The sequence below is a fragment of the Mobula hypostoma genome, chromosome 25, assembly GCF_963921235.1.
Source record: "Mobula hypostoma chromosome 25, sMobHyp1.1, whole genome shotgun sequence".
NCBI lineage: Eukaryota > Metazoa > Chordata > Chondrichthyes > Myliobatiformes > Myliobatidae > Mobula > Mobula hypostoma.
The window spans coordinates 11344130-11362002 of NC_086121.1; the positions used below are offsets into that span (position 1 = coordinate 11344130).

A 17873-nucleotide genomic window follows, 5' to 3' on the forward strand; every position below is an offset into this window, starting at 1 on the left:
TAGTGTTATTTATTTTCCGTATTATGTGTTATTTGGTATGATTTGTTAGGTTATTTTTTGGGTCTGGGAGCGCTCAAAAATTTTTCCCATATAAATCAATGGTAATTGCTTCTTCGCTTCATGCCATTTCAGCACGAAAGGTTTCATAGGAACGCTCTACCTTAGCGGGGGAAATACGGGACAAACCAATTTAGCCCAATATACGGGATGTCCCGGCAAATACGGGACAGTTGGCGACCGTGTTCAAGTTCAACAGTGGGTGACAGGGAATGAGGAAAGGTGAAGCTGACTCATATCGTTTCCTCGCGGCCCGGTAGCGCATGCTACCGGTGGTTGGGGACCGCTGAGTTAGAGCACCAAACTACAGGAAGTGGATCCGAGTAGTCTAAGCAGCCACTGCGGCCCATGGAGCACGACTCCTGGAGTAATAACTTACCAGCCAGACGATGACAGTGTTGTGTCCCATCTGGGCTGCTGAGTGGAGAGCAGTCATCCCATCATTGGCCCGTATGTGTGGGTCTGCTCCACATTCTTTCACAAGATACTGGACGGCCTCCAGGTGGCCCTCCTGGCTGGCCAGATAGAGGGCAGTGGCACCATTTTTCATTTGTGTATTTACAACGCTGGAACAAGAACAGAAAGTCTTACTCAAACTTTGACCAATTCACAGTAGAAATGTTCATTTTCCAATGTTTTATTTAGAGATACGGCCCAGTAACAGGCCATTCTGGCCCTACAAACCTCTGCCATCTATCTATCAATCAATAGGTTGATTGATTGAGATACAGCACGGAACAAGCTTTCTGGCCCTTCGAGCTGCACTACCCAGCAATCCCCTGATTTACTCCTAGCCTAATCACGGGACAATTTACCATGACCAATTAACCTACCGACTGGTACACTTTCGGACTGTGGGAGGAAACCGGAGTACCTGGAGGAAACCCTTTCAAGCACGGGGAGAACGTACAAACTCCTTCCAAACAGTGACGGGAATTGTACCCGGGTTGTCTGCACAGTAAAGCATTTTACTAACTGGCCCTTTGAGCCGCGCTGCCCAGCAATCCCCCAATTTACTCCGAGCCTAATCACGGGTCAATTTACAGTGGCCAATTAACCTCCTAACCCGTAAGTCTTTGCAAGACAGGAGAAAACCAAAGCACCAAGAGGAAACCCACACAGTCACAGGGAAAACGTACAAACTCCTTACAGACAGTAGTGGGAATTGAACCTGGGTCACTGACGCTGTATGGTGTTACAATAACTGTGCCACTGCTTTACAAGGGGTCCTCTGTTATATAAACGAGTACAAAGCATGGTTCACTTGTGCAGGTTCTCCCCAGACACCCAACTTAGTGTAAATGGTACATATGAACATCTTTTATTTAGAGATACAGGCCAGCAACAGACCCTTTCAGTGCAACAAGGATGCACCACCCAATTACACCCATGTGACCAGGTAACCTACTAACACATACATCTGTAGGAATGTGGAGGAAACGGCAGCACTTGGAGGAAGATCAATCTGCCCCCATGCCTTTCTGATGCAGATTCAAAGCAATTTTTCTTTCACAACTCCTTTCTTTTCCTCCTACTCACATTAATCCCTCTTAAATTACAAAATCAAACCCTCTCACACCCACAGCAGCAGAATTATTTATTTTCAGTACTGTGTAAAAGTCTCAGGCATACATATATTCAACCAGGGTGCCTAAGACTTCTTCACTGTACTGTAATGTTGCATGGAACTGCTGCCACAACAAACAAAAACAAATTTCATGAAATTTGTGAGTGATGATATACCTGAAGGGGGCAGGGAAAGAGGAATCATGGTTGGGAAAGGCGGGGAAGAAGTGGAAAGCACCAGAGAGACATTCTGCCAAGATGAATAAACCAATTGTTTGGAAGCATATGACCTTGCCCGGTGTCTCAGAACTGGGTGTGTTTGCACCCCCAACACCCAACTGCTGGCACTCCTCCGCCACCTGTCCCACACCCCTCCCGCGGTGCTCCACCCTCACCATTCCCAACACCCTTTGCTCCTGCCAGACTTACAAACTCGCTCTCCACTCCACGTTGACAAAGACAGTACTGTGCAAAATTCTCAGGCATCCTTGCTACATATGAATGTGCCTACAACTTCTGCACAGCACTGTATCTAGATACAGAAAGTGAAACAGGCCTTTCTACAACAACGAGCTGCACTAACCAGCACCTCACCGATTTAACCCTAACCTAATCACAGGACAAGTTACAATGACCGGTACGTCTCCGGACTGTGGGAAGAAACCTGAGCTCCAGGAGGAAATCCACGCACATTGCAGTGGTTATTCGCAACCACTGTGTCCTGCCTTACTGCCAGATGCCATGTGAGGGATTTTTATCTTCACAGCACATTTGTCAAGAGTAAAGAGCTCCAAATACCCTTTACAAAGTGATCAGGTGTGCATTGATGACACTTCTCCATGTATGTTACACAGGAGTACCCTCATTGAACCCCATCCCAGTGTTCAGAAGGCATATTTTATTCCCATAGGATACCTGGAGTGGAACCTAATCTAAATCTTGTTGCCCTTGAGGAGAGAGATCTACTAGTGAACTACTGAACTTTCTATTCAGCAACATATTCCCCAGTGAACCCAGTAATAAGAGACCATATTCTAATCATAGGTCCCAATAACTGTGTGAAGCTTGGCTAGAACCATGCAAATTCTGACTCGTGAGATTTTATTTCAAAGTTAAAATAGTTTGTGGCTTTGAAAGGAGCTTGCATTTGGCTATGGTCGTATGCTGCTCTTGTCCCGACTATAAAAACTGCACTGTGGGAACAGGAAGGCTCTACAATGGGTAGTCAAGGTTCGCCAATGCATCACCAGCTGACCCACCATCAAGGGCATATGTACAGAAAGGTGCCAGAAAAGGCCAGTAACATCATGAAGGATCCCACACACCCTGCTCTTGGACTGTTTGTCCCACTCCTATCAGAGAAGAGGTCATATAGTATCCAAGCCAGAACCACCAGACTCAAAAACAGTTACTTTCCCCAAGCAGTAGGGCTGATCAACACCTCCACCCAAAAAAAAACACCCCTCCACACCCCCCAACCACCACTACTTTAGAGTCATCTTATGTACAGACACTCCTGTGCCTAGTGTCACTTTATGGACATACAATTCTACTGTGTATATAAACTATCTTATGCATTTATATTTATTCTGCTTTTTCCTATTGGTATTCTTGTGTTTCTTATCTTATTGTGTTTTTTTGTGCTGCATTGGATCTGGAGTAGCAATCATTTAATTCTCCTTTACACTTGTGTACTGGAAATGACATTAAACAATCTCAAATCTTATTTCAAATGGTTGATGTAGGTGTTTCTACTCCCCTGGAGTCTCTTCCCATCACATTATCTCAGCCGCTGCACAGGCCCTAAAGAGGCATTTTGTAATCCCGGCACTTGCTCAGTCAGTGCAGACGAACCACACTCAGAGGTAGGTGCTGATCCCGGCTGGAGACAGGCACACAGAAACACACTAAAGATGAACGGGGCTCCTACTGAAACCAGGCAAATACTGAAAGACCTTGACAGAGTGGACCTACAAAGGATGTTTCTAATCGTGCGAGATTCTAGGACCAGAGGGCACAGCCAGCAGAGGTTGATAGATTCTTGATTAGTAAGGGTGCTGAAGGTTGTGAGGAAAGGGGAGTAGGATGGGGTTGAGAGGGAAAGTAAATTAGCCATAACAAAGTGGCAGAGCAGACTCGTAGGCCAATTGACCTAATTCTGCTCCTATTGCTAATGGTCTTACAGTCTATTAGCCCAACCACCTGATTAATGCAAGCAGGCTTTTTCTACTGAAGTTGGGTGAGACTAGAACTAGAGGCTATTGGTTAAGTATGCAAGGTGAAACATTGAAGGGGAACCTGAGGGGGAACTTCTTTAGTTATAGGATCACGAGAGCATGGACTGAGCTGTCTGTAGAAATGGTGGACGCGGGTTTAATTTCATCATTTGGGTAAGTACATGGATGGGAGGCACTTGGAGGGCTATGATGTAAGTGCGGGTTAATGGGAATAAGCAGAATAACAGTTCAGCATGGACTAGATGGGCCAAAGGGCCTGTTTTTGTGCTGTACTGCTCTATGGGTGGTGGGGTGGAGATACGTCTCTACCAAAGGAGGTGTAAGGTGCTCCTTCCCTCCGCTAGCCTGCAGGTCACCTTTGGACAAGGTGTTGAACCAGCTTACCTCCCCGATCAGGGCCATGTGAAGCCATGGGAGCAGGTGGTGGATGGTCGTATGAGCAGCTGGTGCATATCACAAGTCCTGGCTATGTGACCACAGACACCAGGCAGACAATCTCTGAAGAGTATTGATAATGGCTGGGGTCACCCATCTTGTAAAGACACTGCCCAGAAAAAGGCAATGGCAAACCACTTCTGTATAAAAATTTGCCAAGAACAATCATGGTCATGGAAAGACCCAGATTACCCACATCACACAACACGGCACATAACAAACGAGTGCCCAATGACCCTACAATCCAGCTTCCACTGAAATGCTTCAGTGCTGTATGTTACATCTACTCTCTGTAGTGGCTGGTTCCACACACAGTCCAGACTGACTGAAGCATCTGATTCATTCCCTTTTAGGTGACTTTTTATTCTTCATGTAATATTTTCCATGGTGACTGGAACGTTTCAGATAACATTTGCTGAGGGGCATGATTAGGTTTGGAGCAGATACTGCAAGGGCTCCATGGGAAACGGCCAGTGCTTACATATTGAACTGGTTGAAGCCTGTGTAAAATGCACTGGACTCTTTGCTCACAGAGCGTACACAACAGAACCACAGCTCTACGCACCGTCTTTACACATCTGAAGAAGAAGGATGCTTATGTGAGAATGCTGTTCTTGGACTACAGTTCAGTATTCAACACCAGAATTCCCTCCAGGCTTAACAAGAAGCTCAGAGACCTCGGCCTTCACCCCGCCTCCTGTAGCTGGATCCTGGACTTCCTGTCAGGTCGTTGGCAGATGGTAAGAGTAGGCTCGCTGACCTCTGCCCCTCTGACCCTCAACCTAGGAGCCCCTCAGGGCTGCGTACTGTCCCCTCCTTTACTCCCTGTATACCCATGTCTGTGTCGCCACCCACAGCTCTAATCTGCTAATTAAATTTGTTGATGATACTACATTGATTGGCCTAATCTCAAATAATAATGAGGCAGCCTACAGAGAAGAAGTCATCACCCTGACACAGTGGTGTCAAGAAAACAACCTCTCCCTCAATGTCGCAAAAACAAAGGAGCTGGCTGTGGACTACAGGAGGAATGGAGACGGGCTAACCCCTATTGACATCAATGGATCTGGGGTTGAGAGGGTCAACAGCATTAAGTTCCTCGGCATCCACTCCACTGAGGATCTCACGTGGTCTTACTGACTGTGTGATGAAAAAAGCACAACAGCACCTCTTTCAGCTCAGACGGTGGAAGAAGTTTGGCTTGAGTCCCCAAATCCTAAGGACTCTCTACAGGGGCACAATTGAGAACATGCTGGCTGGCTGCATCACTGCCTGGTATGGGAACTGTACTTCCTTCAATTGCAGGACTCTGCAGAGAGTGGTGCGGACAGCCCAGTGCATCTGTAGTTGTGAACTTCCCACTATTCAGGACATTTACAGAGACAGGTACATAAAAAGGGCCTGAAGGATCATTGGGGAGCCGAGTCACCGCAACCACAAACTGTTCCAGCTGTTACCATCTGGGAAACAGTACCGCAGCATAAAAGCCAGGACCAACAGGCTCCGGGACAGCTTCTTCCACCAGGCCAGCAGACTGATTAATTCATGCTGATACAACTGTATTTCTATGTTATATTGACTGTCCTGTTGTACATACTATTTATTATAAGTTACTATAAATTGCACATTGCACATTTAGATGGAGACGTAATGTAAAGATTTTAACTCCTCACGTATATGAAGGATGTAAGTGAGAAAGTGAATTCAATTCAAAGAAGACATCAACAATTACTTCAAACGTATGTGGATATTGATAATGTTTTGTCCTTTAAGAGACAGAGAGCTTGGGGAGCAATCATAGTCTTTTCGTAGACCACTCTGCATTGTATGTAATGCATTACCGGCTTAAAAGTGGTAAAATCTATCCATGTGAACTTGAACATAAAACTGTACAGCACAGTGTAGGCCTTTTGCTGTGCTGACTGACCCTTAATCCTACTCCTAGTTTGATCTAATCCCTTCCCCTGCCCCACCCAAATATTTTTCTTTCAACCCTGTACCTATCAAAGTCTTTTACATATCACTAATGTATCTGCCTCTACCACCATCCCTCTTAGTTCTGTGTACTACCACTCTGTGTAAAAAACCTTCCCCTGACATCCCCCATATACTTCCCTCTAAACACATAAAGTTTATGCCCCCTTTTATTAGCTATTTCTGCCCTGGGACAAAGTCCACTAACCTATGCTTCTTATCATGTTGTACATCTCTACCAAGTGATCTCTCATCTTCCTTCTCGCCAGAGAGTGAAGTCTTAGCTCACTAAACTATCCTCATGGAACATGCTCTCTAATCCAGGCAGCATCCTGTTTGGATTAACTATGTGTGAATTTTGCACACGTTCGAGGAACCCTTAAGGAAATCCCTCAATACCAAAGTTCACCCAACCTGCTAACCTCTCCATCCAAAAAAAAACCCAGTTTCAGCAGGGAGAGCATTAGTTATCGTGTCTGCTGATACTGAGCACAGTTAGATTAATAATTCAAGACAGTAACGGAAATCAGTCCCTGTCCTTAAACTGTGTCGCATTGTGCTGGAGCATTGACCTCTACACTGGCTTCATTCATTACGACAGCAAGCAATAGATCTCAGCTTGCAGGACAAAGCAATCAAAAACATTCCCTTGTGTTCCCAGCTCTGGGAAATAAACAGTACGAATTCAGAGGTGTCAGCGAGAGATGCCGATTGGTTGGCATGTAACAACAATGAATGTCCAATCGAGCAATAAGAGCCCTCAATGTTCAGAACGAACTTTCAGACAATGAAGTACTCAGTACCAACAATGAATGGACATTTAATGAATCAGACTACTATCAGTAATACTGTAAGATGAAATTTGGTCAATAACAGCAGCCAATGAAATGATCAATCAATAATGGCACAAAATGATCAATCGCCTAATATAACCTTGCTAAATCCATTGCATCCACTCTTACATTAATGTAAGGGGAGCGTTTGATGGGCCTGGTCTTGTACTTTTTGGAGTTTAGAAGAATGAGGGGGGATCTCATTGAAATCTACCCAATACTGAAAGGACTAGATAGACTGGACATGGAGAGAAGTTAAACACGAGGAGTTCTGCAGATGCTGGAAATTCAAGCAACACACATCAAAGTTGCTGGTGAACGCAGCAGGCCAGGCAGCATCTCTCAGAAGAGGTACAGTCGACGTTTCGGGCCAAGACCCTTCGTCAGGACTTCTCATGGAGAGAAGTTTCCTGGATTGGGGGAGTCTAGGATCAGAGGGCACAGTCTCAGAATAGAAGGATGTTCCTGTACAACAGAGATGAGGAAGAATTTCTTCAGCCAGAAGGTGGAGAATCTGTGGAATTCATTGCCACAAACAGCTGTGGAGGCCAAGTCACTGGGTACATTTAAAGTGGAAGTTGATAGGTTCTTGATTAGTAAGGGTATCAAAGGTTACAGGGAGAAGGCAGGAGAATGGAGTTGACAGGGATTATAAATCAGCCAGGAAAGAATGGTGAAGCAGACTTGATGGACTGAATGACCTAAATGTCTTAAGATCCCATAGCCTCTCTGTCACTATAATATCTTCACTGAGCACCTGCTTTCCTGGAAGATTAATTGCCCAGTCCCATCCTCCACTTTTCAAATACTGCGACTACAATATACAACGGATTCCGGTTAATTGGCCATCGATTTACAGGGCAGCTACTTATTTGGGAGAAATCTTAGGGAATAAAATCTAACTGAGAAAATGGCTGTGATTCCCTTTGTTTATTTGGGACACTATGCCGCTTAATTGTCACAGGAGACTGTTGCCAATTTCTAACTTGTAACAGTTGCGTGCACTTGCGTGACGGTGAGACGCAACACCATGCTTTGAGCGAACAGCTTTTAAATAGTGTCAGTTGCATGTGTTCATGTCAAAAAGCAGCGATTTTTGTCACTGATAGTTGGCAATCAATAAGCAGTAAGACAGCTCAGAACTGTTTTGCTCACTGCGGTTTCAAACATTCAGGACTGGAGCTGCTAGAAACGGCCGGGAGTGAAAAAGAAACAATTTCACTACTTCAACAAGCTTGAAACTATAATGAATTCAATGGTTTCAACAATCATCTTGAATGTTACAATGAAAATGAAGATTCAGAGGATGCAATCATCTACTCTAAAGCATTGGATGAAGGCAATCCATTATCTGCACTAGGTGTTGGCGCTGATTTTGTTCATTGATAGTCAAAAAAATGCAATGCAGATGATTTCTTCCATTGATAAAGTACTAGGAGCTAATACAGTTCTACAGTTCAGTCGTGTTCTAATTTGTTCGGTATTTCATTTAAATATACAATTTGTCATTCAGTTTGTCTTTTTTTTAAACCTTTTTGAACTATTTCCATGAAACTTCAGTTAATTGGGGCAGCTGCATAACTGGACAAAAATATACTGGTCCCGATACATCCCAATTAACCAGAATCCACTGTATTTCAATATGACAATCTGTGATAGCTGGTCACAAATTTGATTCACTTTGTACATTTGCAAACTAAGCCTGTCAGTTAATTTCTTCCTATTTAACACCCCCTGCTCCCATGCAATCTAATGCTCTCATTCCTTGATACACTTTCTTCACACAGCCAAAGACAGTCCTCACCCCCCACCTGTAACAGTGTTGAGCAGACAACTTTTCAATCATCAGCAGCAAACAGAAGGCAATCAATCTAAGGGCAACGTACAGTGATTCTAATGGCCAATATTTCACATCGTAACATCAAAATTAAATCAGTTAACAGCAATGAATTTTAAACATTACCAATAGAGAAATCAATCAATTGACTAAAGAAATAACTCGTACTGAACAGCAAATTATGGAACTATCAATACATTCTCAGAAACAACAATAAATAATCAATCTATCAATTAATTGAAGCAGCATTGGAACATACAGTGAAATCCGTCGTTTTGCATCAACAACCAACACAGCCCAAGGAACGTGCTGGGGGCAGCCCGAAATTATCACTACGCCTCCGGCACCAACAGAGCATGCTCACAACTCACTAACCCCACCCGTAACCGTGCGACTTTGGACAGTGGGAGGAAACTGGAGCACCCAGAGGAAACCCAAGCAGTCAAGGGAAGGGCCTAAAAACTCCTTACAGACAGCGGCAGGAATCGATCCCCAATTGATGATAGCTGGTGATGTAAAGCGATTCTGCAAAGCACTACTCAACTATACCACCCAGTACATGTTTAATCAATGAGTAACAACAAAGATGAGTCGACCAGTAAGAATTCAATCAATAATAATCACTAATATTAACACTACTGAATTCTGAATTAATCAGTGATGTAATTGAATAAATCAGTGTTACGAGAATACACATAAAATTAAGATGTTTGCTGGCCTGGGCTAGCATCAGTGGCATCAGCAGTTGGTCTGCCACCTGCCCTCAGGGGAAGGAGAGATAAGGAACAATGGAGCAGCGTCTGGAGATGTGTAATGAAGGGATGTGGGAGAGAAAGCTGTCTGGAGCGGCTCCCCCCTTTGAACCCTGAACTGTTTGAAGTGATGGACAGGCGATACCCCAGCAGGGGGATAAAAAGGGGCAGGTTCGCTAAGACAGACACACACGCCACCCGAGGTAACGAGACCCTGGAAGCGGTGCGCTTCTCACGAGTGGGTGAGAAGTATCGGACAACGACAAGGGTGGAAAGGTACGATCAGCGGGAACCCGGTGTGTGTCCGCCCTTGCCTGGGTGCCGGGTTCACTGCAGAGGATCGACCGCATCTGGAGGAGGGGTCACAGTCGGTGACCTCAGGTGACATCACCAAGGACCTGCCCAAAAGCTGTTTGTGAGCCATCTCGCTGGTCTGTGAGCCATCCCGCTGGTCTGTGAGTGAAGCAGTGTTCTGAATGATCAGTTGTTCCTATTCTGTCTCTCTTCCCCACCTTGTCCATCGCCATGACAACGATTACTGCGAACTGAACTACAAACTGGACTGAACTTTGAGTCATTTTGAAATTGGTCATTTACCCCTAGACAACGATAGAGCTTGATTGATGCGGTTATCTTAATTCTGTGCACATGTGCGTTTATAATCGCTGAACTGTTGCATTTATTATCCTTTCGATTAATGTGTTGCTTGTTTCTTTAATAAAACTTTCTTAGTTCTAGTACTCCAGACTCCAACTGAGTGATCCATTTCTGCTGGTTTGGCAACCCAGTTACGGGGTACGTAACATCAGTAATGAATATGCTTCCAACACTAAATTCCTAATTGATCTGTAATGTTAAAAATATCAGCAAAATGTAGAATGGGCAGTGAGTTAATAGCATTGAATGTTCATTCAACCAATAATGGTATTTATTGGTTATTGAACCTATCAATATCTCTATAAATGCTCGCTCAATCAATAGGTCAATAATAGCACCAAATGATCAATAACAGGATTGAATAAACAAAGGCAATCAGTAATATCAGTGAATTCTTTCAATTAAATTTTCTTTCAAACTGATTTGTTTTGATTCATTCAATATCAAAACCAAAGCATGAATCAGAAACAGTGTTCATGTTCTGCACAAGCATTTCCCACTAATACTATCCGCATTTCCAACTGTTCTTTTCCCGTGCTGTGGCTGTGATCCCTTTTAAATACTGTGTACCTCAGCTTCTTGCCTACCGTGTGACAAGAGTTCCACTTCCTCACCAGGTTAAAGAAACTTCATCCGACTTTCTCACTCGGCTTATTAATGACCCATTTTTACTGCAAGAGGATCAAGCACTCCCTGTATATCCTGACCTATACAGTATACTACCAATGCAGCCTCCTCTATTCTGGTGCTCCTGATGTGGCCACCTATACATTGGTGAGACCCGTCGTTAATTGGAGGGACCACTTCATTGAGCACCCAAGCTCCATCCGCCAAAAGTGGAACTTCCCAGTGGCCCAACATTTTAATTCTGATTGTCATTCCTGTTCCGACATGTCAGTCCATGGCTTCCTCTTATGCCATGATGAGGCCATGCTCAGGGTGGAGAAACAACACCTTATGTTCCATCTGGGTAGCCTTCAAGCTGATGGCATAAATATTGATTTCTCCTTCTGGTTAAAAAAAATTCTCTCCTCCTGGTCCCCTCCTCCTTCCCTTTCTCCTATGGTCCTTTTTCCTCTCCTGTCAAATTCTTTCATCTCCAGCCCTTTACCTTTCCCACCCACTTGGCTTCACTTATCACCTTCTAGCTATCTTCCTTACCCTCCCCCCACATTTTTATTCTGTGTCTTCTCTCTTCCTTTTCAGTCCTGATGAAGGGTCTTGGCTCAAAACGTAGCCTTTTTTATTCCTCTCTATAGATGCTGCCTGACCTGCTGAGTTCCTCCAGCATTTTGTGTGTGATGCTTTGGATTTCCAGCACCTGCAGAATCTCCAGTGTTTATATATTGTTAGACCTTTAAAAAAAGTGTTAGACCAGTCACATCTAGCTCATTCTAAGAGGAAATATTCCACTATCTCTATATATTAGAGAAAGGAAATGGCTTGCAATACTTTTTTGTGTACTGACTGTGTTTTGGAATTTGTTCATGGGCCAAAGTAATTTCACCTAACTTATCCATTCAGTGGAAATCTGTCACCTGAAGTGACACTGTGATTAAAATCATAGTAAGTATGTAGATTAACATCACCTTCCCCCCCCCCCACCCCTTGATAATGGCAGCAGACACAGGAACATTTTAAACTTGCGGTTTAACATGGTGCTACAGAATGCATGTGACAGCTTACTGGTAGTTCAAAAGGCAAGAGATTTCATTAAAAAATTACTAATAACATCTTTTCTGAAGTAAATTGTAGTAAATTATCACCAAGGAGAAGTCGAGGCTGAGAAGTTCCAATGCCCCGACAACTGGTGCAGGTGCAAGGTTGGATCGTCCTGGGCGCCAAGCCAATTTTGGAGAAACCAAGAGTGGCTTGGGCTGGGCAGCAAAACCTGGGCCTGGAGAAAATCACTAGGCAGTGTGTTCTAGGTCTGGGGCCTTTCTCTGCAGCGGTGTCTAGCCGCAAGGTACGTTACGCTGTTTGGACGATTTAAACGATACACTGGAGAAACAGGGCATCGGGATCGGAGGCAAGAGCTGATTTTGCTCGCTCTCCCATGCTGTTCACTTCCTTCTCCATGGTGCTGAGGGTATGAAGACTGTCCCTGGCTGTTGTGCTCCAGGTCCACTAATATGATGGACTGATACTGAGGCTTGGGCCTACTCTGGGCTGCTCTGCGGTTCAGATCTAAGGACTCATTTGGGTTGAGAATGTTGTTGCTTGCTTCTATTATTTGCATGATTTGTGTTTTCTCCTCCTTTCTCTGTGCATCGGGTGTTGGTCTTTATTTTATTTTTTTTCACTTTTAATTGGGTTCTTTTGGGTTTCTTGCTTTGAGGCTACCTGTGAACATGCAAATCTCAAGGTTGTATAATTTGCACATTCTTTGATAGTAAATGTACTTTGAAATCTTTTAATGTGTTAAATTACCAACAAAGAGAGCAGGTGCACAATAGAATTGATGAAAGCTCATTGACTTGAAACATTAACTCCACATTTCTCTCCACAGACATTGCCTGACCACTGAAAACTTCCAGAGTTTTCGTTTTTATTTATCATTTCCAATATTTCATAAACACAAAATATTCTGCTGATCCTGGAAATCCAGAGAAACACACACATCAGGACTGATGAAGGGTCTCAGCCCAAAACGTTGACCATTTATTCCTTTCCATAGATGCCACCTGAATTGCTTTGTTCCTCCAGCATTTGCACATATTTTTGCACGTTGTAAGTCCAAGTAAATTTAATATAGAAGTGTGTATACTGTACTATGCAGAAGTCTTAGGCACATATACATAGCGAGGGTGAATAAGACTTTTGCACAGTATCTGCCTCCACCACCACCCCTGGCAGGACATTCCATTCTATGTGTAAAAAGCTTACCTCTGACATCCCCCTATACTTTCTAACAATCACCCTAAAATTATGCCTTCTTGTAGTAGCTATTTCCGCCCTGGGAAAAAATCTCCAGCTATCCACTCGATCTGTGCCTCATCTTGTACACTTCTATCAAGTCACCTCTTGTCCTACTTCATGCCAAAGAGAAAAGCACTAGCTCGCTCAACCTATCTTCATCAGACGTGTTTGCTCAACCTATCTTCATCAGACATGTTCGCTCAACCTACCTTCATCAGACATGTTCAGGCAACCTATCTTCATCAGACATGTTCAGGCAACCTATCTTCATCAGACATGTTCGCTCAACCTATCTTCATCAGACATGTTCACGCAACCCATCTTCATCAGACATGTTCACACAACCTATCTTCATCAGACATGTTCACTCAACCTATCTTCATCAGACATGTAACATTTAAGTTAATTTATTTTTTAAATTTTTGACTGTGTATTTATGTGAGTGTGTATGTTATATTCTTAACTTCTTTTTAATTATTTAAACTTTAATGTTATCTTGAATTGAGAAGAATGAGAGGTGATCTCATTGAAATGTTAAAAAGTCTCACAGGGCTTGACAAAGTCGGCCCAACAAACAGGCCTGTCCAATCCCCTGTAGTATACTTGTTGCTGGGCATCACCTTCAGAGAGTCTTGGTGACCCAATCTGCTGTCTGCTTTTGGATTCATAGGGGTTGGCACCACAAGGTGTCAGTCTCCATAGGAATGTCCGATGCATCTTGTTAGGGTGCTCTACATGTCAAACGGAGGAAGCTGTTTCCTTAGGCAAGATATGGTCGCCAGGGGGGTAATCAATCTTTTCAGACCCTCTTGCAATAAAGGCCCAGGTTAGAAAGGCTGAACAAGCTAAAGGAGTTAGATGGGTGACTAATAGGGGTGTTAAATACTGACAGGACATCTGTTTGAATAGATGGTGGCAAGCTGTTCTCATAGGTAAGATCTGGTGACCAGAAAGCACAGATGTAGGAAAGTAAAGAGAGAAACAGCAGATCCTTACTCAATGAGTTGAAATGTTTTGGAATGCTTTGTCTGAAAGGACAGTGGGAACAAGTCCAGTAATTAACTTATTTATCTAACTAACTGTATATTTATTTGTTTATTTAGATACTGTGTGGAATAGGCCCTTCTGTCCCTTCGAGCTGTGCTGCCCAGCAACGCTCGATTTAACCCGAGCCTAATCATGGGACAATTTACAATGACCAATTAACCTATCAATTGGTATGTCTTTGGACTGTGGGAGGAAACCCACGCGGTCACGGGGAGAACGTACAAACTCCTTACAGGCATCGGCGGGAATTGAACCTGGGTCGCTGGAACTGTAAATAGTTGTGCTAAACACCACGCTGGCGTGCCACCTTTCCAAAGGGTGTTGGACAAGAATAAACATGGCAGGACAATGGGGAAAAGGAGTGTGGCTCCTTAGAAAACACTATTAGTCGGTCTGCACAGATACCGTGGATGAAAGGCCACCCCCTGTACTGCATCACTTTGACTCTGTTGTTCAATTTCCTTATAACTTCCAAAATGCTCATTAAGTGTCACCTACACCAGCCACTGGCTGGAGGCCTGTGCCTGATGATCAAGGGAATATTTATGGGGTTGACGGTGCATTTCCGTCTTCCTTATCAGGGTGGACAAGGAATGGAGTTAGTTTCAGTGCCAGAGACACACATACCAGGGCTCTAATGATCCAACAACGCAGCAGCCTCCTCAGCTCTGCATCAGAAACCGAATCAGGTTTAATATCACTTGCAGATGGCATGAAATTTTTGTTGTTATGCAACAGCAGTATATTGCAATACATAATAATAAAAAAAGCTGTAAATTACAGTTCATTCGCTTGTTAAGTGCCATGTCGTGTGACATGGGTGATTATGGTCTTTCCATGACCGTGATAGTTCTTGGCAAATTTTTCCACAGGAAGTGGTTTGCCATTGCCTTCTTCTGGGCAGTGTCTTTACAAGGTGGGTGACCCCAGCCAACATCAATACTCTTCAGGGATTGTCTGCCGGGCGTCAGTGGTCGCATAACCAGGACCTGTGATATGCACCAGCTGCTCATACGACCATCCACCACCTGCTCCCATGGCTTCACGTGACCCTGATCGGGGGGGAGGGGCTAAGCAGGTGCTACACCTTGACCAAGGGTGACCTGCAGGCTGACTGAGGGAAGAAACACCTTACACCTCCTTTGGTAAAGGTGTATCTCTAAACTGCCACCCAAAAATTACAGTAAGCATGTCTATATATATTTTAAAAGTGTGATTAAATAAATAGTTCTAAAAGAGGGGAAAAAGTAGTGAGGAGTATTCATAGGTTCAATGTCCATTCAGAAATCGGATGGCAGAGGGAAAGGAGCTGTTCCTGAATTGTTGACTGTGTACCTTCAGGCTTCTGTAACTCCTCCAATGGTAGCAATAGAAGAGGGGTGATGGGGCTCTTTAATGATGGATACTGACTTTCTGAGGCATTTCTCCTTGAGGATGTCCTGGACGTTTGGGAGGCTAGTGCCCATGATGGAGCTGACTGAGTTTACAACTTTCTGCAGCTCATTTCGACCCTGTGCAGTAGCCCCCGCCATACCAGACGGTGTTGCAGCCAGTTAGAATGCTCTCCACACTACATCTGTAGAAATTTGTGAGTGTCATTGGTGACGTACCAAATCTCCTCAAAGTGAAATATAGCTGTTGTCGTGCCTTCTTTGTAGCTCCATCGATATGTTGCAGGATAGATCCTCAGAGATGTTGACACCCAGGAATTTGAAATTGCTCACCTTTCCAGAGTTAATCCCTTGCAACTAGAGATCTAAAGATCAGCTTTAGTTCTTACTTCTACATCAAAACATACAGTGAAATGCGTTGTTTTGCGACAACAGACAGCAAAGTCCAAGGATGAGCTGGGGGAAGCCCGCAAGTGTCGCTATGCCTCCGGCACCAACATACCATGCTCGCAATTTACTAAACGTAATCCATATGTCTTTGGAATGTGGGGGGAAACCACAGCACCCGGAGAGGACTGACATGGTCACAGAGCACCCGGGGCACTGTAAAGGGTTACGCTGATACACCACTGTGACGTCCAACTTCAGTTCAATGGATGCAAGAGATTCTGCAGATGCTGGAGTGCCTGTGCCAATGTTCACCGATCAGGGTTCAATTCCCGCTGCAGTCTATGAGGAGCTTAAATGTTCTCCCCCTGACCATGTGGGTTTCCCAACGGTACTGCAGGTTCCTCCCACATTCCAAAGCTGGACTACTGAAGGGTCTCGGCCCGAAATGCCAACCGTACTCTTTTCCATAGATGCTGCCTGGCCTGCTGAGTTCCTCCAGCAGTTTGTGTACTGAATGAAGATGTTTGGCACCCATTCTGACAGTCCAGTGAAACAGTTCTATACAATTCCAAAACGTTTCCTTTAGCCACAAAATTGGACAAAGAGATTATGCTATAACATTCTGAATGCCACAGTAAATCAAAACTCTGGAATAAAGACATAAACTATCAGTCACCTGTATGGGTTACTTTGGGTTATAAACCATTCCCCTTGTTTTAAATTGATGGCATTTATACTGATACCAACTGCGGCATTAAACAGCTACTGCAGAATTGTGATAAAATTGTTTCCCTTTCTGCATGCTGTTTGATGCTGTGACAGTTCTGGTTGTTTTGTACTCCTTTAAGACGCTGATTAATTACTATTTCAGTTTCTGATTACAGTTCCTACTTCAACGTTATCAATGGAGACAGAGGGGTCAGCTTGTTGAATAGAAGAGTGTTAATCTGCTGCATTGACACCTGTCACACTTGAGATTTTCATTTGACTGTGGATGACTGCAGCAGGCAGATCGAGCCAGTGTTGTTACAGGACCCGTCATGCTGGCAGGGCAGCAGATTAATTACTGAGTCTGAAATGCTGTCACTACAATGTTGATAAACATGGCATCCACTCTGCAAGGTCCCACACCGAGCAGGGAGGCAGAGATGTTGCTTGCTCAGTTTTTGCTGGTTGAGGGAGAAATGTCGGCCAAGGAACAGCGGGAGTTCCATCTTCTTTTCACAAGATGGTGCAGCAGGCTTTTGTGTGTCCGCAAGGAGGCGAATAGAAGATGAAGAATTGATAACTTGGGATCACATTCTGGAGATATCTACAGTACTGCACAAAAGTCATAGGCACATATATATAACAAGGGTGCCTAAAACTTCTGTACCTACTGTACTTGTCAAGGTGGAGCTGACAGCATGTTTGTAGACCTAGCGGGAGCAAAGGATGTTGGGAATGGTGAGGGTGGAGCGCCACAGTTGGGGTGTGGGGCAGGTGGCAGAGAAGGAACGCCAGGGAAGAGGGTGGTGTGGGTGCAGACACACCCAGTCCTGAGACACCAGGCAAGGTCACTTGATTCCAAACAATTGGTTTATTGATCATTGCAGAATATCTCTCTGGTGCTTCTTACTTCCTTCCCTTTCCCCAACCATGATTCCCCTCTCCTTGCCCCCTTCCCACTCTCAGTCCACAATAGACAGCCATATCAGAATCAGGTTTATCATCACTCACATATGTCATGAAATCTGTTTTTCTTTGTGGCAGCAGTACAGTGCAATACATAAAATTAC

The 17873-nt window shown here is 44.2% G+C and overlaps 1 protein-coding gene across 1 annotated transcript in view; it reads right to left on the reverse strand.

Annotated features, from left to right (window-relative positions):
- The window catches only part of espn (espin), a 200799-nt gene that overhangs the window by 146952 nt on the left and 35974 nt on the right, over positions 1-17873 (reverse strand). The window contains exon 3 of the mRNA XM_063032821.1: positions 437-623. Coding sequence (XP_062888891.1) covers positions 437-623 — 187 coding nt within the window. The remainder of the gene's footprint in view (positions 1-436; positions 624-17873) is intronic.